General features: G+C 40.7%; 1 protein-coding gene across 1 annotated transcript; it reads right to left on the reverse strand.

Moving 5' to 3' along the window:
- Positions 1–1,258: 1,258 nt before the first annotated feature.
- On the reverse strand, positions 1,259–20,651 carry LOC129091299 (heparan sulfate glucosamine 3-O-sulfotransferase 6-like). The gene is made up of 2 exons (XM_054598869.1): positions 19,826–20,651; positions 1,259–2,827 (listed from the first exon to the last, which is right to left on the reverse strand). Exons 1-2 carry the CDS (start codon positions 20,329–20,331, stop codon positions 2,209–2,211), a joined length of 1,125 nt encoding a protein of 374 aa, XP_054454844.1. The 5' UTR covers positions 20,332–20,651; the 3' UTR covers positions 1,259–2,208.
- Between the last annotated feature and the right edge of the window lie 2,053 nt (positions 20,652–22,704).

Consider the following 22,704-nt stretch of genomic DNA (forward strand, 5'->3'; position numbering starts at 1 on the left):
TTTGCCAAAGAATGACCAGTCGCTTATGCTAACATGAATAGCTCTACCCATTTAGAATTAAGCTTATTTGCTTTCTTGTAAATTCAGTCAGATGAGAAGAACCACTCTCGTAAATAACTGTTCAATATAAGGCCACAGCCAGCTAGCCTGTTAGCTTAGCTCAGAAAGCAGAATGGAATCTGTTACCACTGTCTGACGGTAACAAAATGTGTTTCTGGTGCTAGCTTCTTATATTCAGCGTCCAAACAAGAGCACGGTATCAATATGCTCATCTGAAGTTTTTGCAGTTATATTTCCAGCATGGCTTCCGGTTAAGCATTGAAAACAGCTTTGTGAACTGTGGCAGGCCTTCATGCTGTTTTAAATTTTACTGGCGCACTGATTTAATTTGCTGATTGTGTCACGTTACAGGGAATATTCAACAGGGATTGGACCTAAATGCGGCATTAGGCATACTTATGTGATCTATTAAAGATTCAGCAGGTGGCAAGAATATAAACAGGCAGAAGGTACGACTGGGAAACAGGTGCGAGGAAAACAGGCAGCAGAATGCCACATAACAACAATGAAGAACTGACAAAAAGAAAATGAACTGGGCTGGTATACGTAGCAAATGACTGATGGGGAAATTGGGGACAGGTGAGCAGGAGGTCTAGTGACTGCAGTGCTAACGAGGGACAAGTGAAACTAATCAGGGCTGGGCAGACAATAAAAAACTGGCGGGAAAAAACACAAAGGCAGGAAGTGAAGTGATCTGAAATGAAAGGAGAGGTGAGTAACATATTAAAACACTAAACATGAATGAAAGGAATGACTGACTTAAGTTCAGAAAAGAAGGAAATGTTTAATCACCCTGACATTTCGTCTGGTTGGCGGATTTTGTTACCCCTTGGACATAAATTGTATTTATTCCGTTATTATTTTTGTGAATCTAACACTCGTTTTTTTAAATAAGCAAAGGCTAAAGATTAAACAATCTAAAGCATTTTAATACACTATAAATAAATGTCAGCTTTCCTACTAAGCCATCCCATCACAAAAATTGCAAAAAAGTGATTAATTGTAATTTCTTTTCTAGTCATCCTGTGTCTCTTCCAGGAAAAATAAATCATCTGCTAAACAGATGTACTTTAGATTCCCGGCAGCAGCAACATTGGTTTGTTTGGAATAAATACCAAGATCACGAACTGAGTGCTTCAAAGCAGAAATGAGCCAGAAACACATTTTAGAATAAAAGTTTTAGTCAGAACTTCCTGCAGCATGTCATATACAAAAGTTTTAGAGAACACATCCCAACAATAGTTTGTCATATTATAAATTAAGCTTTTAGAAATATACAGTTGCATGTAAGTACCGTTTGTAGAGGTGAGTGTTGATTAAATGAAGTAGAAAACATCACAGATACAGGTGTCGTCTGTAGAGAACGTTTTATACAAGCATTGTATTGGCAACATAAATAACAGCAAATGTACAGCACATAGTAGCTGTGTTATACATTTCTGGTCCTTTTTTTTCCACCAGTACCAGGTATCCTCCTGCGTATGCTACATCTTTATTTTTTAATAAGGACAGTCCAGAAAGGGAGCTTTCATTTAACTTCATACACAGAATAAACGTGACAGAGGCGAACAGAACAATGCTTATTGGATTGAAAGGATTCTGAATGATAAAGTGATACCTCGACAAAACACATTTACATTAATTTCTTAATTGTACCAGTGTGCATAATTCGAAACCCTTTGCTTCTTTCCTCGTTGAATGTGACAGTGTTTTTTTCAGCAGAGCTCTCGTGTCCCAATAGTCTGATATGTAATTTGGTTTATAGTAGCTTTGCCAGACTGTCAAGGCTTGTTACTATTTTGCCATTTGGTTTAAGCTCAGGCACATCTCTTTGCAGTGTTGGCATCTTTCTGGAGACAGTATGCTTCAATCCGGTTTGCCCTCATCACATTTCAGCAGCAACCAGCACTTCTCAAAAGTGTTCTTCTAGCATTGCTTGCTAAGGGTTTGAAGCTCTCACAAACGTTGTAAGCATGGTTGATGTAAATCTGGAGAAAGGAGGGAGTTTTCATAGCTTAAGAAATGAAGAAAAAGCACAGTAAAAGCTTTGGTAATACACAATGTCTTCAAGCTATCCCTGTCTGGTTTTGGTAGGTGGCTAAACAAGAACGCTACTAACAGTTTTTAATAGCCTTGGCGAGTAGTCGATCAATCCCAGCCAAAATTGTGGCCGGTCATTTGGTAAAACTTGAGATTGAAGGGTCTGTAGAAGTCTCTGAGCCGATGCAGGACATCCGAGGGGATCTGGGGATGGGGCCTGCCCTTCGACTTCCCCAGGCAGCGCGGCCTGCTGCTCCCCTCGGGCTTCTTTAGGCAGGGGAAACCTTTGGTCTGGTTGAAGTAGAAGTGCTTGTCTGTCACTACGCGCTTGAGCCCCAAGAAGTCCTGGACTCGGCCCATCTCCCCTGCTGGGTCCGTCACAAGGCGTTCGCCACTGACAAAGAGCAGGCTTGAGAGCGGGAAGAAGCGCAGCCAGGTCTCTAGGTGCTTGGCGTAGATGCCGATGCGCACGGCACTCCAAGATGTGTCGATGAGGCCTGTGGTTGCATTGCGAAAGGCCAGGTTCTGGAAGGACGGGAGCCCGGGAGATTTGGACAGAGTCTGGGTGTAATCAGAAACAGCCCGGGTCACAGGGTCACGCACCACCACGATGAGCTTGGTGTGGCGGCTCATAGAGGAGACACGGTGAGGGGCTTCCTTAGTGATAAAGTAACTGGGGGTCTTCTCCATGGTGATCTGACCCTCCAGAGTACGAGGCATCAGGTTCCTGCATGACGGAGAAAAAACAAAAAGACTGCCATTATTTAAACTGTAAATATTCCGTGAGAGTAAAGTTGAGAAAATGCCAACACACTCTAAGTTCTATATTGCTAAAATAACATACTATAAATTAGTAAAAATTATTACATTCCAATGATTTGCTCTTAATTCACACAGCATTCCTTTGACGATGCCTCACTTGCCTTGAAGGCTTTTTGATTTTGCTTTGGAATTAGTGGGCTAAATCTGTGATTAGAGGGGGATAAACATGACATTAGTTGCTGGCATTGATGGAGTGACCGTGTCAGCACAGACTGGGAGGAAGGGAGTCTGTGAGCGGCTACTGTAGGAAAACCGCAAGGCTATATTAACCTCAGGAAAGTAATTTCCTCTCATCCGCTGCCTCCTTATAAACAGGCTGGGCTCCCCTCCATGGTCCTTGTAGCTGGGAGAGCGTCCCACAAGACTGAAATAATAGCAACATTACTGTCATACCACTGGTATTTGTAGCCCTACAGCAGGGTCGGAAAAGTTACTCTCAATGCTTTTTCACTTTAATTCCTGATGTGTACTACAAGTTAATAAGGAACACATACAGTATTTGGCAAGTTGTTTAAAAAGTGTTTCAATACTTAATATATTTTACTAAATCAAGAGTATTTACGCTTCTTTGCTAAGTAAAAGTAATTAAAGTTAGCTACATTGTTCGTTACTTGCTCCATATCAAGAAAACAACTCTTAACACCCATATTCTGTATTCAATGGATGTAGAAACAACACAATAAGACATTATGGTTTAACAAGTAGCCAGCATTGTTTGGATATATTTACTGAATATCAACAGCTAGCAGAAAGTTAGCTCCAATGACTGCACAGAGCTTTACACTGTCCAACTCTGAACAAAAAACTGTGATTCCTGATTGTAGGCAGTTGCTAATGTGAACCACACACATTGTGAAAATAGGGCTTTGAAGTTACAGAGAGGAAAAATTATATTATTTTGGTAAAGTCCAACAGCAACTGCAGCCCCTCCACCAAGCTAACAAAGCGTTACCGGGATTAGTGACTGTAGTGAAAATACTGAATTTCCAATTGCAATCCCTTCCACTACTAATTACACTGGATATTAAATAACAAATCATTGTGAACATGTATCTTTATATTTTATTATTATTTTTATTTATGTATGTATCCTTCCTACTGTTAAAGTCCAAAGAGTCTCGTATCAGAAAGCAGTTACCAGTAGCAGATACCTACTTAACTACACAAAAGAGACAATTAATCATGGTTTTACTACAACTAGTCCAGATATTATTTTTTTTTCATCTTTTTCATAGAATTGATGATAAAAACTTGGTACTCCCCAAGTTGATAGGCCTTTTTTTTTTTTACAGACATCTTGACTTGTCATAGCAGGAAAAAGTGTGTCATATGTCCCAGTTAGTCACAACAGTGAGCCAGCATGAACAATACGGACTCTGAAACCAAAGTGGCAAATTGGAATTCAGCCATCATTGATTTTATTATTCACACCTGTTCTTTTCCTAGTGTGGCATGTCAAAATATCTTCAGCGAAAGGGTCTTGCTGACATCTTTGTACTCTGGAACATTACTTAAACTAAAGAAGTCCAGAAGGGCAAGCACCATAAGAAGTCAGACAATCAAACATATTTTCAACGAATCCCTGGATTAGCCAAAGTTTGGAAATATTAACTATTTGGGCTTATTTATACACCGTCTGACCACTCGTTTCTTGCCCTATCATATTTTGTTACAGCAGTATTGCCACGCTTTCAGATCTCATGAATTAATTTGGTGAGTACATTGTGGTCATTGCAGACAGACATGAGTACCAAAGTTACAAAAATAAGACCCAAGTTGTAATACACAGGAATGATCCTTTAATTTGTTTAATATTTTGGCCGCAGTAATGCTTACAGGAAAGAAAAAGAGACAAAAGTCCATAGGAGTATTGTCTTATGGTGGCCATGTGTTCACATTCAATCCTGGTTGTTGCAACTGGCCCTCACATTGCTATTATAATCAGTGGTGGAGGTATTCTAGTCACACTTTGGCTCTTAAGAGGACTGGGCTGACCTCTTCCTCTTGATCTTTACTCCTACTTAGATGACTCAGAGGCTGAGAAGACGTAGTACTGCCTCAAAAAATTTCAACAAACCCTGACCAGAGCCTGCATTTGACTGAGAGTCATTATAACGTGCCAGAGCAGATTGTATATAAAAAGAGGGAAATGGGAGGGAAAGGAAAACACATCTGTCTCGTGCCATTTATTTCAATCAATTGCTACTGTAACGTTATGATGAAATCTAATGACCTCCATTTTGAAAAAAAAAATATTGATCCTGCCAATTTTCTTCTTTTTAAAAAAATACAACAAAAGTTGATGTTGAGTTTTAAAGAGCAGATTCTAAATCCCAGGCTCAGTTTGAGTTATAGAAATCTAAGCAATGAGGAATGCCAATGTTGCATCTGTGAAAGACCCCTCAGCTAATTTCAATGCCCCCCCCACTCTCCTCAGCAGGCATATGGTGACGGCTGGGTCGGAGTCTTCGTGGTTGGTCTGTAAGTGAAGAGCTTACGGGGCTCTGAGCTCTGGTGTGTGGTGATGGAGCCAACTCCATTCCTCCTCTCCCTCCCTGATCCAACACACAGTCAGCTCCGAGTCTCAAAGCATGTCCCATGGCATGAAACCATGAGGGTCACAACAGATACACAACTTATTATGGTATTCATAAGAAACCCTGAGCTGCATTACAGGGCTGGGGCTAAACGAAAAACTAGAGAAATCTAGCAAATACCAAAGGGAGAAAAGTTTGGAAAAACAATACTGTTTCTACAAATTGGGATGTATTACGATGAGCACTTCAGGCCAAAGCATAAGCTGCAACCTATGGCTCTCAAACCAAGTTTCTAAAGGCTGTGGTTGCAGGCTTTTTTCTGCTCACCACATGACGTGAGTGGCAGAATAGGTTTTCTGAATGTAAAGCTACGTTTTTCATTTGGATCCAAGGGAAGTTTAACAACGAGATCCACCCTTTGATACGTTGACTCTCATTTGTCACTAATATGCAAGGTTATTTTGTGTTAATTGCTTGTCTGGTTCATCTACTTCTTCTCTACCTGCCTCTTCTACCTGTGTTTCCAATATTTCACAGATTGACTCCAAACATCCTGCGAGAGAACATTACTTCGTTTTTTTTTTTATTGTCATTGAAAGGAATGTGAAGAAAAACACACTACAGAACAACAATGTGGGCCCCAGATATGCAAGATATTTTCTGTATTTACGTTTCAGTCTGCAAGCAAAAATAAGTGAAGTGCTAGTGTGTTTGCACTGTTTGGTGTTTTTTGCGAGTGTGTCTATAGCACTAAAGGGATGTTTGATTTCATCCAATCAGTCTAATGGAAGCCATGGTGTTCCATTCGAGGCTGAGTGGGGCTCCCATTGACATCATGTTTACATTTTGAAACCACTAGCCTGTAATCACAAAAAAAAAACCTGGCTACAACAGAAAGCCCAGGAGGAGGCCACAGTATAGGTAGGAGGGGGAAATAGATGGATAGAAGAAGAAGAAGAAGAAGAAGAAGAAGAAGAAGAAGAAGAAGAAGAAGAAGAAGAAGAAGAAGAAGAAGAAAATCCTGGGCAAGAATAAAAGGAAAGAGGGCAAAAACACTGATGAAAAGAAAAAGAACAGCAGCAACGTCATACTCTCATTAACCTGGAGTCGCTGATCTGAAGCATCTAATCTCTTTTTCTCTCAAGAAGATGAAAACATAGTGTTTGTTCTTTTTATCTGATACTTCCAAAGAGTGTTTAGGGAAACTTGGCTACCTGATGTTTTCATCACACCTTTACCGTTAGCATCTGTAGCAGGAATGCGGTCGGCTTTGAAAGTGCACAGATGTGCGTTTATCTGTGCATACAAATGTGTCTGGAAGCTTTCACATGCTCACATTTAGCTGTGCTCTTTGTGGGTGGGCTGAGCTTTATTAGAGCCTGTTTAAAGCACTGCAGGCTAATAGGCTACTGTTTATAACAAAAATATGAGGATATGTGAGTGAGCTGTGTATACTGACCTGCTTCAGGCTCTCAACAAAAAAGCAACGAGACGAGCAGGAGACGAGCACGGTCTACTTTCATTCCTGCCTTATAATCCCAGTTGAGATAACTACATATTTGGTCAATAGGGAGTTCATACTAGAATCTTTTGACATTTTTAGTGCATAAAAAAATAATTGTGCCAAAGAAATGTAAATTTCATAACACTACGCAGAATTTGCAGTAAAATACAGGCCAAACTGCATTCTGCAGTGTGGCTTGGTAAACTGCTGCCACAGAGAGTTAGCTTTAAAGCTAGTCTTAGCTAAAGGTATATTTATTTTCTTTGCCTTCAACTAGCTGTTAGCATATTTTGTAGAAATATCAACTTGATGAACTAACATTTTGGGTAAATATAAATGATGCTGTCATTAAATCCAATCTTGAGTGAGAACAATTTTTTAGCAGGTGCTGCTATAGACTAGCTAGCCTAGCTTAGTAGAGCAGGAGTTACTGCCCATATCACGCTGTTTGACACATACAGGAATAAAAACAAAATTTGCTTTGCGAGTGTCCCCCCTATGTAAAGCGCAATTCGAAATAGAAGAATTACCCCCTTTAACTGTCTTATAATCACAATTATTTTTTTAAATATATAAGATTATTGATTTAAATGAAAAGAAAGTGGTACACTGACAGATATACAGATAGAAAAACAAAGCTACTGCTCTGATCGCTATAAACTAAGCTGAAAGAACACACTAGGTTTGTAGACACTGCATTTTCAACCCTGCATGCCCTGAAGATTGTTTCCAAAGGCAGAGTACGATATTTGTATTATTTAGGTGTTAGGATTTGATGTATGGTCCAGCCAGATATTTAAGGGGTAAAATGATCTAAAAGGGGCATAAAACAAAGGGCAAACAACAGCAACCGATATTGACTTGACTGTTACTGTAATTACTGTTCTTTGGCTTTAAGGGCATTAAAGGGTTCGCCTACTAAAGTGCTTCTCAAATGTGTGTGTGTGTGTGTGTGTGTGTGAGAGAGTTTATTTTACTTATAAAGTAAAAAAGGCACCTGCAGGTAGTGCAAACACGCTGGCTTTTCAAGTGGGAAGTAAACACTCCAACCAATATCATTTCTGTTTGTACACCAACCATATCTCTCTCTTTCTGCGCTTTCTTCTATGACATACACCCACACACGTAAACACATAGATCCACATCTGGGAGTAATGAAGTCCTCAGTTTGAGTGTTTGTGTGTGTGGCGGAGATGAGGGAAGTGTTTCTGGGTTAGGAAGTTTCCCCTCCGGTGCCGGGGTTCGGAGCTCCAAAAGCTGTGATCCATACTGGCTCTGCTGGGCCCGAGGCCAGACCCCCGGACCCTCTTAATCCCCACCAGCCTGCACTGCGCGGAAATGGACTCTTCCACCCTGAAGGTCAGAGGCAGATGGTTGTGATTCAGAGGGCGAGACCACCGGGGATCACAGGGATCATGTAATGCAACATGTCATCATGTGCAGATTTATCTCTCGTACACTTGACGTAACCTCCTCTTCTCCTGCATCCATCCCTCCGTTTCTCCTCCACTTACCTTGTCTTTTCCCCACTTTTCCCCCCCATCTCCTTCTTACAACTTCAAAGCCTCCACTTGGCCTCTACTGTGTCCTTCAAAGTGGGATTGTTATGAATACATTTGACACGTGTGAAGGAATTTTAAAACCCATCGACATCCTCTACCACTACAGAGGGAACACATGAAGACAGATACAGTCTGCCTGTGTGTGTTCAAATATCTGTAAAAGCTGCTGCGCAGAGGGAGGTTTGTCATTACTGACGGCAAATACAGGGTGAGGAGCTTCTGTGGGCTGATTAGAAGTCAGCGAGGACTGGAAGCAACTCAATAAAAGGGGAAGTAAAGTAGTACTTCTCCGTGTATGTGTTGGAGTAGGGCCATTGCATTTATGATGCTTCTGACCAAAATTGAGCTTTTTGTTAAATGTATCCAATGAAAAATGGAGAGAAAACTGAACATTTTCTTATTTTTTCAGGTATTCTGATCGTGAGGCTGCCAAAAGGCAAAGTTGCATCTGGGTTTCATTGTGGAGTATTTGTGTCTAAATACAGTTTCAGGGGATTTTCTTGCGAAGTAGAAAATTCAGGTGAAAACGGTCTTGAAACAATCTTTTTACAGGGTGTCTGCAGTGTTAACGAGATTCAATTATTAAATAAGACTTTTTAAGACCTTTTTAAATACCACGAAGAGTGCATTTTAATACCTTTACATACAAATAACAGAAAATCAGTAGTAACAATAAAGCCTACATTCATTTATTAAGTATATAAAATAAAATTATAGAATAATTATTGATATATAAGTTTCATTTATTGTTAGTACTACCGAGTACTGTATAATAATAATAATAATAATAATAATAATAATAATAATTCCTATTAATTCAAAAAATGTATTTGTGTGACCTGGACCCAGATACGCAGCAGAAAATTGATGGGTTGATCAAAGATGTATAACTAATGTTACTGTCTATAGCAGGCAAGCAGGGCCTTATTATCAAGACATGCAGATAACATGCACACTGAATATAGGATTTACAAGAGATTATCCATCAGCTCCTTACACGATATCTCTATTACATAAACCCAAATTGCCCACACCTAATGTTACTGTATCTCACTTCAGCATGTGTGTGGCGGACCATTACACACTCCGAAGGTTACCGTCTGGCTGAATCACCAGGGTGGTGAGCAGTATTTTTACCGAGGAGGTTCGCATCAATGGGGTAGGTCGGTAGGAAAGAGCTGAAGAATGTGTCTAGCTGAGGGGAAAAATAAAGGCGTAACAGCTAATAGAGACATCAGAGGGTCTGCTGAGAGTGGTGAGTGAGTGAGAAGTGGTCGGTCAGAGTTTCCTCTGAGAAACCAGGGCGGCCCTAATGACAGAGGAAGATCTATGTGTGTGTCTCATTGTGTGTGTGTGTGTGTGTGTGTGTGTGTGTGTGTGTGTGTGCGTGCTTTTGTGTGAATTTCTACTAATTCTACACCATTTTAACATTCAGCATTAGCTTACAAACTGTTTAAATAATCTGTTAATTGCTGTCTAATGTAACACATTAAGGATTTGTCCGAAAGGAATAGTTTGACATGTTGAGCAATGTGTTTATTTGCTTTCTTGGCAGAGATGAAGAGCTGGGCGATTTTATTATTTCACTTGAATAGATTTTTCAGGAAGATATTTAAAAATGAAAATCCATTTTTTTTCATATCACTGGGCTCTAGTTAGATGAAAAAATGAATACCACTCTCATGTCTGACTGCATGTGAAAGATGTAGGCTAACTGTTTCCACCTGATTCCACTCTTTATGCTAAGTTAACTGGCTGCTGGCTGTTTCCTTATATTTAGAGTAGGACTTGAAAGTGGTATCAAGCCTCTCATCTAACTCTTGGCAGGATGGGAATAAGCCTATTAATTAAGCACATATAAAATGATTAAGGTATATTTGGGAGGTAAAGGGCAAAAATATCGCAGCAATGACTAACAAGTACCAAAGTTCTTAATTCTTAAAACATTACCACAGTAAGAAAATGACAAACAGGGAGAGGGGATGCAGTGATATTATCTTTCTGATAGCGTAACAACCTGTAATGTTGGAACATGGAAATAAGCCAGTTATGTGTGTGTGAATGTTTATGTGCTAGTGTACAGTATGTGTCCACATGAGTGTAAGTGTATGCATGTGTGTGTGCACTGATTGCTCCCACCCCTCCTGACTTATCAAATGGGAAAATCTGCAGTCGTGTTCCTGTCGGGCCCACAGTGGCCTACTTGTGTGGCTTTATCTCCGAGCTGCCGGGGGCCCCGGGGGGCCCCACCCTGCCTTCATCCGATCCCCTGAACACAGGCTGGATAGATAGAATGGTTAGATCCTGACCCCAGTGATGGCATGATGTCCTTTCCACAGTTACATAATTGAGCTGCCAATAAGATAAATGTATGTGGGCTCAGTTCAGTCAAGTTAACTGGTCATTTACTGTAAATGTAAAATTCCTTCAGGAAGAGGTCTTTTGAAATAATCATGTCAATTGATCAGCACATTAAAGCTGAAGCAATCAACCGAATAAGTTGATACCGAAAGGTTGAACGGGAATGATTTTGATAATGGACTCAATGTTGAAATTTGAATATGTCAACTTAGGTTCTGAGAACACAATGGGTATTTTTTGTTATTCTACATTTTACGGATATAAAATGTATCAATTATTTGATTGTGGGAAAATTCTGAAATATGCATATTGCAAGGGCATTACTCCCAAGCGGTAACCTCCGTGGCTGAAAAATGAAGCAAGCGCAGAAGTGCCAAAAAATGCAGTCCGTCAAATTGCCACTTGAGGCTGGTTCCAGATGGGAGTCAATCCACATAGACCACCATGTTAACGTGCACAACTTCACAGCAGAAATAAACATGTTTACAGCCTGGTCCAAAAAACGAATGAATCATAGGCTGCCGCTGGATGAGCGCTGTGCTAAAGGGGCGTCAATTTTCAACAGGATACTAGGAACTGTAATGTCTGTGAAACTTGGCCAAATCCTGGAATACCGATGCATTGAACCGCAACTCTTTTTCCATGTGCTCTATTGACTCTATAAAATAGTAGGAGTAGCGAGCTTTATATTGAATAATGTTAATGTTAATGCACAATTTGAAAGAGCATAAGGTATTGCATTTCACTGGAGTTGTAAAGTTAACTTAAAAAATTTCATGCAACAAATAAATTGATTGATTTGAATAAAGAAGTCATGTGCTCCAGTTTATTCGGTGAGAGAATTACAAAATAAGTATTGCTTTGATTTATATGTTAGCACCGGTACCAAGCGGCAACCAGGAGAAACAAAACCGCAGGGTTTACGATAGCCGGCTAGCAACAGCCTAGCTTGTTAGCCGTAGCTAGCTTGTTATCTTTGAGCTAGTTGTTTTAGCAACCAGGCTTCATTCAGCTTGCATCGGCTCCATCCACGTTCCACAACTTTGCCCATTTTTCGCCGTTGCCAAGATGACAACGGCCGGAGCTGCTCACTTTGAGCTTAATTTTGGCTCTTCAGAAACCATGTGTTGTTCAGTTCATGGTTATTCCCAGTGTTAACAAGCTACATTGCAAGTATTTCCATTTATCCAATTATTAAACATATTACATTGTTTTTCATTTTGGAGGAAGTGGACATATTTTGTAATACTCACTGATATGTAGTCCCTTTTCATACAGTCAAACACCCGGACTGTAGATTTTGTTTGTCCTTCAGTTCAGCAGGTCCAGTTAAAGATTAAACATGAGTCAACATGTCCATACTTAAATGTTTAGCCTTCCCTCTGAGTCTGCACAGGCGACAGACGACAACCACGTTTTCACTAATTAAACAGCTTTTCTAAAACAGTACACACACACACACACACACACACACACACACACACACACACACACACACACACACACACACACACACACACACACACACACACACACACACACACAGAGAGACAACTCAGGAACACTGTAATCGACTCAATATGGACTTTTGCTCGTCTGGCAACTCCCCAGGTCCCCACCAATAAGAACACTCGATACTGTATGATGCCAAAAACTCACTTCCAAGCAGTTTCAGCCTGCCACTCCTTGTGGTTTCTCAGCTCATTGTTAGCAGTGTCTTTGGCTGAAAACCGGAAATCACCGCTGGCAGAGGCATGACTGTTAACAACTGGAAACAGTCCATTCAGCGGTCTGCTATTAGTGCCATCTATCAGGCTCATCAGAGTGGACTCAGCAGGACTTGGCTACGTTTGCACACATCAAACATGCAGGACACAGTGAAGTTTGGATGGACATGAAGCGGGAGCTGGTGCCGTTTTTTCCAGATTTCCTCCCATCACAGCGTCTTGTTTGATGGTTTGCTTGTCCTTAAATTCAGCTCCAGCTCTCTTTGCCAGAGTCTCAGGCATAATTAATGTAATTTCCTCTCAAAGCCGGCACAGACATCACCGACAATTAAGCAGTTGAAGTCGGTTAAGTCAAACCAACGGGAGTTTTCTAGGAAGGTTTAATGGCAGACAAAGAAAGGTGTGTTTTTCTGTGGGTTTCTCAGAGTGGCTGCAGGTTCTCACGACCCCTCACCCACCCAGGCAGTCAGACATTAAACAGAGATAGACACCAGTGAGAGGTCCACGGCCACACACACACACACACACACACACACACACACACACACACACACACACACACACACACACACACACACACACACACACACACACACACACAGTTGATAATTACCTGCCTCTCCAGACAGACCAGTGATGGTTAACTGGATGTGGGTTCATGTATCTGTCTGCCCATCAAAACCAACCAGCAGTAACTGTATGAATGTAACTGTCAGTATCTCTTCCAATGACTAAAATAATTTAAATTTTATTTATACAGCGCCAACTCACATAGTTATCTCAGGGAACATTCCATATGGAGCAGGTCTAGATCGTATTCACTCTTAACAATATTAAGTTGAGAAAGTGAGTAAATATTGTATTCAGATCTATTCTTCAATGTAAAACTGTTGGATAAAGTGTGACACCAATCCACGAGCTCCCTGAAATCATCATCTTGCTGAAACAATTATTGGATTAGTTGATAAGATGATTCCCCTTCGATTTTGGAAACAACTATTTGGGTTTTTTTTCTAACAAAGATGCCAAATTTACTCAAAGGAATTCTGGGTTTTTGTGTGTTTCATATCATTTTAAACTAGATATCTTGGGCTTTTTGATTGTTGGTTGAACAAAACAAGTGATCGATGACCTGATATTGGGTATGTCACTATTTTCAAACATTTTATAAACCAATCAATTAATCATAACAAAAAATCATAATTTTAACCAGTAATATTTAGTATGGCATTTTATTAGGCTACAATGTCTTAATCACTACCACATAAAATGACATAAAATGGTACAAGTACTTCAAAACTGTAATTATATTTTAACTGCACATAGCTTACGCAATCTGATGACTGATGCTGTTGTGTCACCATTTTCTATTCCTCTTTCCCTGTGTCTATTTCTAAGTAAATGCTTATTTAAAATTCCTCCCTCATCTTCACTCATTTACTAAACGCACATAATCTGAAACAAAATGCCAGTGATGACACAAACGGAGAGAGAAGAGGAAGTAAAAGCAAATGACGTAGAGAAGAGACGGTTAAGGAAGCAGAAAGATGATTATTTTGTTGTGGACCATTAAACACGGCGGCTTGTCAGTCATCCTGATCTCAGACTGTTTAACAAGAAAAGCAGACTTTGATGACTAAGTAAAAGCAACTGCATGTCTTGAGTCTGTTATTTAAAATGCATACTATCAGTCTGACAGTCTGCATTTAAAACCCAGATGATTGAAATGAAAATCAGTCCCAGTGATGGACGACACAAACACCTCTGTTTTTTGTGCTCTGTAGCTGTGGCTGAAGTGTCGTGAGGTTCATAGTTTGCCTGTCATTGTGCATCTTATTCCATTATTTCTGATTGGATGAGACGCGGCATGCTGGGAGTCTAAAGGTCGTCCAATGACTAGCTGTCAAAATATTGATGACTGAGTTTGATCAAACCTTTTATTTATTTTTTTACACCGAGTAGAAATCCATACCTGTCCAACAGCAATTGATCAAGTCATGTTTGATTATATCCTTATACTTTTTCCATCCTTAATTTACATATTAATTCTGACCAAACAAATATGTGTAAATAGCAGCATGCGTCATGTCATGTTTATCAGCTCTGACAGACGTGCCGGATGGCGTAGCTCATGTTCATGCATTAACTGACTACTTTTTCCTTCCTAAGCTGCAGCGGCTTCAAATACTCGCAAAAGCTTTCAACCCTCTGTTTGGCACAAAGCCTTCTTTCTTCCAGCAAGATCTATACATTTCCTATTTTTCCAAAATTCTTACTTTAAAGCCTCTCTTTCCCTCTGAAAAAAATCTGCAACATGCAGCTCCCAAGAATGCGAGCAGAAAGGAATTCATCCGAAGAATCCCATGTGAATGGTAAAAAAAGTCTGACCGGAAATAAAACCAGGACATTCCTGTCTAGGTAGCTGAATCGTACAACGCGCTTCCTGAGAGAGGAGACTATGAGACAGAGAAATGAGACGATAAGGAAGGAGATTTAGAGACAGAGAGAAAGAACATCGACTCTAAGGAGAGCGGCTTTAACAGGAGCCAGGATTCGTCCAGTAGCTTTACATTACACAGTTTGATTGACCTGAACAAGCCAATAAATCCACCTCAGCAACACTCACACTGTGGGGTATAAATGTCAGCAGTCGAAGGGAGTAACAGCTCCTTGTCAACAAGATTGAATATTCAGAAGTTAATTCATTTCTGCTGCAACAGCGCGATAAAGGCAGAGGGGAGGGAGATCAATAGAGGGAACCTATTTTAGGTGATCGATATCGGGAGATGACATTTATATCTCCTGGATATTTATAGCGTCAAGAAAAAGGTGGAGGAACAGGGGGAGCGGACGGAATTACAGGTCGAGCCGAAGCGGCGTGGATGAGTCCGGACTCGCACACATGCTCACACTCACTTCGCACACCATGGCTGTCTAAACCCTCGTTCTCCACCACCAAACCACAGAATCGTTTCCAGTTGAAGGCGAAGCCAAGGCTTTTCCACATATAAGCATATTTTTTTCTACAACAATTTGCCAAATGCTTCCTTTAAGGATGTCCATGTGTTTTACTTGGTCACCGGCTGAAGACGGGGGCCAAGGCTCCCCTCTCCCAGCTCAAGGAACTCAGACGGCGCTTTGACATGAGGAGCTCTGTCAGAGAATACATGTTTGAGTGATGCTTTCCAGGCCAGCTTCAGATGATATTGTTGGCTTCACATTCAACGCTTCTGTTTCAATCTGATATATGTGATTCACTGGGTACTTAACATGTAATTACACTAAATGATGAATATTTGTATAACTTCATATGATATCTGGAAGTATGGAGGAGGACAGAAAGGGAAGGAGGAAGGGACAGTAGGAAGGCTACAATACATGGGGACAATGTTGATATTTGTCAATCAATAAGGCTAGAGGGCTATGCAAACCTAAGTGGTTTTTGTGCATATTGCTGAAACGATTCCGTCCATTTTTGGGGAGGACAGTCTCTGTTTTGCATCTGACTCAATACGTGGATGTATTTTATAAAATCAAATCATAATTTCTTGGTTTTTATTCAAATAAGTTTAGCTACTTCACAATTTTTCCACGTCCTCCATGGCAACTGCATAACTCCCCTATGGACTTTAGGTACATGCCCGGAACATTAACATCTGTCTCATATATAAAAAATTGTTGCTTGTCCGTAGGCCAGTGAACTACACCACCCCTGGGTGCAATAAGCTTCCCTTATAGCAGTGGAGGTTGAGGTGCAGGAATACTGAAGACGAAGGGCTGGGCTGGTGTTGGCTAATGCTTCATAGGGCCTTGTTTAACCGCTACTGGGGGCCTAATCCCTCTCAGCCACTCTGAACGTCCATGAGCTGTCCCTGTTAATGCCTGACCTGTCAGGATACCGGTCCAATTCACACAGTGTTGACGCGAGCTATCAGCGGATTAGGACGGAGCGAAAACACACGTTTCATTACGGCTTCAAAAGAGAAAAGGACAGGAAGAGAAAAAAAAGAGAAAACACGTCATGTCTGTGTTCAGAGAGTACAAGGTAGGGTCAGTTTAACATAAAAGGACTGCGTTATGGTCGCTGGTCATCTCACCTTTAGCGCTTTCAAGTGTTCTGCTTTGTCACCATAACTACAGATCCTAGAGCGTGTGGCTTCAGCTGAAAATGCAATGTCATCAAACATTCGGGTTTCATCCACACACATATAAGATTAAATTAGAACTAATATTTTTATTTCCAAAGTTCATATGTTATCAAGTTTAAAGTATTAGTGTAGTTAATCAAGTACAAAAGCGCAATTACAACATTGTGCAAAGCAATGCAAAGAGAGTGGGAATTGGCATTGTGGCGTGCACCATGCTGATTTTCCGTCAGGTAATGCGGCCAACAGTTGAAGTAAATTGACATTTGGACGCATTTTGTAAAAAGAAAAAAAAAAAGTATCATGATTAAAAGTTAAAAGGTAAAAACACCAAAGTATGGTTTACATTTTGTAACCTCCACAACGTCGTCTAATGAGATTCTGGCGCTGGAAGGATTATAAAGTTATGATGGATATGATTTACTGAAGAGAGGAGAAGACAGCGGAAAAGTTAATTTGTGCATCTCTGAATTCAGGGAGTTCTGTAAATCTACTATCCGTCCCCATCGGGAAAAATCTGAAGCCGGGCAAAAAATATTAAATAGAATGAGGATACGAGGTTAGAGAATACATTATGATATCGTTTAATATTCTGTTGTAGTCTATGGTATCAAATAGCTGCTGCTTTGTAGGGGTATTCCTATTATTCCTATTATATTGGGGGAGACATGACATTCCCACTGTTAACCTCTTAGGGCAGTAATGATAGAAAAAAAAAGAGAAAAAGGTCACATTTTGTAAACATGGGGTAAAATGTCTGGGGTTAAGTGTTCACATCCAAGTTAACCTTTTTATAGCATTACGTTTGCATTAAATGCTGGAATTGGAGATGATTTGTGCATCATTTTATAATTCCTAAATTCCACCCAATTAATTAGTAGACCCACAGAGGATTCATTATATTAATAATCGATAAATCTTTCAGTTATTTTCCCAGCAATACTGTCAAACACTCACTGATGTTGGTTACTGGGATGTTTGCTGATTGTATGATAGTAAACTTGATATATTTGGGTTATGGACTAATGTTCTGTTGAAGAAAATAAATTTTAGGACGTCATCTTGGATGCTGGAAAATGATGATGGGCACTTTTCACATTTTATCGACAAAAACAGTTCAAATTCCAGTTTGTTTCTCCAACCCTTCTTCATGTATTTTTGCGTCTTCTCCCTTTGTGAAATCGATAGCAACAAGCTGTTTTCCAGACGCGACAACTACTTGAATTAATGGTACATGTCTGCGTTGAAACTCTTCTAATGGGGATTCAGTTTTAGCAATTCAGGAACGCAACATTAAACTGCCTCAAGCTGCGGCCCTGATCACTCATAACTGTATCATCCCACATGCATCGGACATGCACCAGGAAAACCCCGTCTTCCACCTCTTCCAGAAAACCAGACTGAGTAATAACAACCAACACACACACACACACACACACTTTGATCTCTGATGTCACTTAGCGCTGTTCCACCTGAGCCTCACAGGGAACCGATCATTACCCGGCTGTATTGATCCCTCACAGCCTCTCTCTATCTTCTTCTCTAAAACCACATTTTTTTCCACCACACCTCCAACGTTCTCCTCTCTCTGTTCTATTAGTCTCTTTATCAAACCGTAATTTACTCCCCTGATCTTTTTTTTCCTGATTCTGCCTCTGTAATGGTTCCGTCCTTTCCTCCCTCTTTGTCTCTTTTTCTTCTCATCTCTGTGCTATCAGATATCACAGAAAAAACACGGAAGTTCCTCTGAGCACTGCTGTTTAAAAGCACATTTTAGTTTATCAACTCAGACTAATGCATCTCACTGCATGCTGCTATCCTTAAAGGACTTCTCGTGTCTGGGTTTCATTGGAAAAAAAAGTCATTTCTATTTTTGGCGAGAGAAGGCTGTCAATCTTCGAAAAAACCCATTTTGGCTGATCCTCGAGCAAACACCTGACAGGAAGGTCATCCACAATACCACCATCCACAACAACCCATCCTCCCTCTGTGATCAGGCCGGCAGTGAGGCCCTCGGGGGACCAACGTTGGACACTTAGGGAAGCAGCGCGTCAGCTCAATAAACAGCAATTTATTGGCAGGGGACTGAATACGCTGCCATCCTTGGAAGCTATCAGCAGAGCCTCTTATTGCTGCTGAGGGATATTAATGAAGAGGGGAGAGGGACTGATCACACCACGCATGAGGTGATGTTCGCCTGCATCAAAACATGCCTCAGGTGGGCCTAATGAGGGCAGAGTGTATCTGAAATGGCTCTGCTCTTGTTACATCATGCTCAGTCACTTATATGTCATCATTTACCTGTTTTAAAGAACTAAAAAACACAGCATGATAATTTGACGACAGCATGGGAAAAGCCCATTTAAAGCACCGAGATTGTTAAAAACAAAAAAAGGGCTGAAAAAAGTTATTGTTACATATGGCACTAAAAAGTGTTAAAAACTGCTCACATCCACATTTGAAATCCTCATACTGTTTCATCATTTATTAACGTACATTTATAAACACTGAAACAGATTTCAAAGACACATGAGATTTAACTTTTTATACAGCCGGCTGGTCAGACATCAGCCACCCCGACAAGTTCTACAAAAAACACTATGCGCAAGTATTGATGATAAAAGAGATATCATGCACATTTTGCATTACAGAGAAAATTCATAATAAATAAATAAATAAATAAATAAATGTGTACTTGCTATACTTGACCTGATTCCACTACTGCACATGCAATGTATAACCCATCAGGAATAAGATCATTACATTGTTGAGTTAATTCCTCTTAAATCAATGCCTCCAGTTTAATAAACGTGACACTAAAAAAGGCTTCTGTGCATCCTGAGAAAAGAAAAAGGAAAAGTCTGGCTTCTGGAAAGTGAAAGTAAGCGGCAACAACTTCTAATCAGGCGTCCGTGAACTTTGACCCTCACAGTTCATTACTAAGCCCGGGTCATTTCCCCATTTTGAGACAGCACGGAACTGCGTAGAATTCAGTAAATATTTAACTCGTTGTTGTATCATTAAATAAAAAACAAACAAACAAAAAAAAAAACAACAAACTGCGTACCTGTACCAGTCCAGTCCCTTGTCGTAGAAGCGGTCAAAGAAGTGTGGCTCAGAGCCGACGGCCCTCACGTCCGGATGGATGCGCAGGAACTCCAGCAGAGCCCGCGTGCCCCCTTTCTTCACCCCGATGATGATGGCCTGGGGGAACTTTTTGCTGCCGAAATTGTTGGCTATCGAGATGTTGTCGGATGGAGCCCCGCTGTCAGACAGGTCAGACAGCTGCTCCCGGACCACCTGAGACTCGTCCTGCGCCGACGCGTCTCCTCCATCCTTGAGGGTGTTTTTGTTTTGAATATTGCTTTGTTGGTCGTAAACTGGCCGAGGCAAGGAGTCACAGTATCCGTTGAGGCAGTAAAAGAGGTAAGTGAAGAGAATGATCATGGTCAAGAAGACGGACAGCTTGGACTGCACCCTCAGGTGTCCGAAGTTGAACGCAGCTCTCCATTTACTACATCCCATGAGGCGCACACCGGAGCACGGGGACACAACGCAGGAAACATGCCACATCAAAATAAATCATACTTCTAAAAGTCCACTCAGTGATTTTTTTTTTAAAGAAAAAAACAAAACACAGCAAGTGGCGGAAAACTTGCCCCTTGCGCGTAAAAAAGCTCCGCATATTCCTCAGTTTATCTCGCTGGCCCTTTGACTCTCTCTCTCTATATATATCTATATATATATATCTATATATATATATATCTATATCTCGTCAGCTCGCCATCAAAGACAACTTGCAGATTTTTTCATAACTCGACCAAAGTCCCTGTGCGGCTGAGCTGAGAGGAGGCTGTGCGTCAGAGCTCCGTGCCTTCTGCGCGCTCCCGTGGCTCCTTGGCAGACAGTGGCTCTGTAACAAAAAAAAAAAAAAAAAAAAAACAACAAAAAAAATAAACTCGACACCCCTTTTCCAGTCTGACTGCCAAATCCACGCCCTGTTTATCAAACACACGCCCCTTCCATCGTCGGCCCGGGCGACATTACAATAACAGCGAGAAATAATGAACTTTGCACCGTCTCTCCAAGTTTGTCGGAGAGGGACAAACTCTCATAGCCAATACATCCAATTATTTTCAGCCATTAGTTTAATTACATTTAATGACTAGGAAGAGGAGGAGGGAAAAATATCTGGAACATGATGAAGAGGGGATATTTGGTTTGATTGCGGACTGAGGATGCAATCCCCCCCCCTTTAAATCATCCACTGTGAGACGTCTGAGCTCTGGGTTGTTTCTTGCCTAAATTGCTTGCCGTGGACGGGGCTCGGCCACCTGCTGTCTGCTGGCCCTCCTGACCACACACCCCCATGGAGCCAGCTATGACGCACACATTTAACCTTTCCACTCCTGCCCGACAGGGAGAGACAGGTGTCATCAGCTTCCTCTGATTTCTCTCTCCCTGTGTGTGTGTGTGTGTGTGTGTGTGTGTGTGTGTGTGTGTGTGTGTGTGTGTGTGAGAGAGAGAGAGACCATAGTTAACTGAGGTATAATAAACTCAGACCACCATCAGTTTCTCTACATCGTTTTTTGCAGTGTAGGTAAATAGTGTTAAGTAATTAAGACCAAAACAACAATCCGAAAAACATTCACAAGAGTTTAAGAAAATGAGAATTAGCTGTCATATGAGACAATTGCTGATATGCAGGTTTTTGGAACCAGACCCTGTTTACTTCATTGAAATCTAGACATTTGTTCCTGAATGTTGCCAAGAAAGCCTAAGGACACAGATTATATTTTCAGCAAAGACACGGACAAGATGAAATGTCCCTCCTTGTGATACTGGTGGACTGGACGTATCGCCTATACTGCTGCAAAGTCAGCCCTGTTTTCATTTCTGCAACCTTTTCCCCTTGGGAATGTCTGTTCCTTTTTATTTGTTTATGAACCCAATGTTTCACTTAAAATTCCACTTCAAGTGGCTTCAAAGTTAATACATTATATGAAATATTATGATGTTCTATGGCTGCTCAATGTGAAACATAAGGGCTACATATTTTTTGCCATCATTCCCCTCTGCCATATTTGCTATTTTTGCCAACTTAAGGATAGAAAGAAATCTAACATAAAGGGTTCTGTGGGTTTGTCTGATCTCTCTGTTTTTCCAGGGGACAATTGTTACTTACAGAAACATGGTGTGGGACTATCTGACCAAGCTATCTGGACTAAAAACTGCTGTAGCGTTTACCGTACTCTCCCTCATAGACAGCTAAAGCTACAGAGTTATAAGAGTAAGCTCACTGTTGAGATAGTGATGGCTAGCCTTACCTTAAGCTAAAAAAAATGCACTCATATGTTACTTTTGCATCTGAACTATCGTGATCTGTTATTAAAACATATTCATTTTAATGAAATCATGTCAAATCAGTTGTTGTCGGAAAGCACACTCGAAAGTTAGAGTGATGCTGTTAAGGCACGCAAATATCCCCTATAGCGCCTTCGTAGTTCACTTTTGGAACCAGCACTGCACACTGCTCGTCATGTGACAAGGAACAACCAATTACAGCCAGTGGATCATTTTTTCTATCTTCCGTAAATATTGGTCTATTGTAAATATGGAGGTGAAGCTAATCACTTTAGTGCAGGGCTACCAAGAGTTTTTCATAAACATTTATGGAGATGTTAGAACTCATTGATAGGATTAGCTAAGTCTAACTAGCTTATGGTCGCTTAGCAACGTCAGGCACAACCTGCCTCCACGCCCTTGAAATTTGGCACAAGAGTCAACGTATCCTCATACAATTTTTTTATATATCTGACCAAAACGTTTTTCCTCCTTTTTTCAACTAAAGTCCAGCAACATGTGTCAATTTCCCCCTCGTCACATAAAAAATAAACTTCCATCTTCACAGGTAACAACTTAGTTGGGTTCAGGCTACAAAACTAC

Source organism: Anoplopoma fimbria, chromosome 5 (assembly GCF_027596085.1).
Source record: "Anoplopoma fimbria isolate UVic2021 breed Golden Eagle Sablefish chromosome 5, Afim_UVic_2022, whole genome shotgun sequence".
NCBI lineage: Eukaryota > Metazoa > Chordata > Actinopteri > Perciformes > Anoplopomatidae > Anoplopoma > Anoplopoma fimbria.

What these genes read in the sequence shown, in the direction of transcription:
- LOC129091299 (XM_054598869.1), bottom strand. Translation starts at nt 20,331, where the DNA reads ATGTGGCATGTTTCCTGCGTTGTGTCCCCGTGCTCCGGTGTGCGCCTC. An exon ending in AAGGGACTGGACTGGTACAG is followed by an intron (nt 2,828 to 19,825) that starts GTACGCAGTTTG and finishes TCCGTCATGCAG; the next exon opens with GAACCTGATGCCTCGTACTC.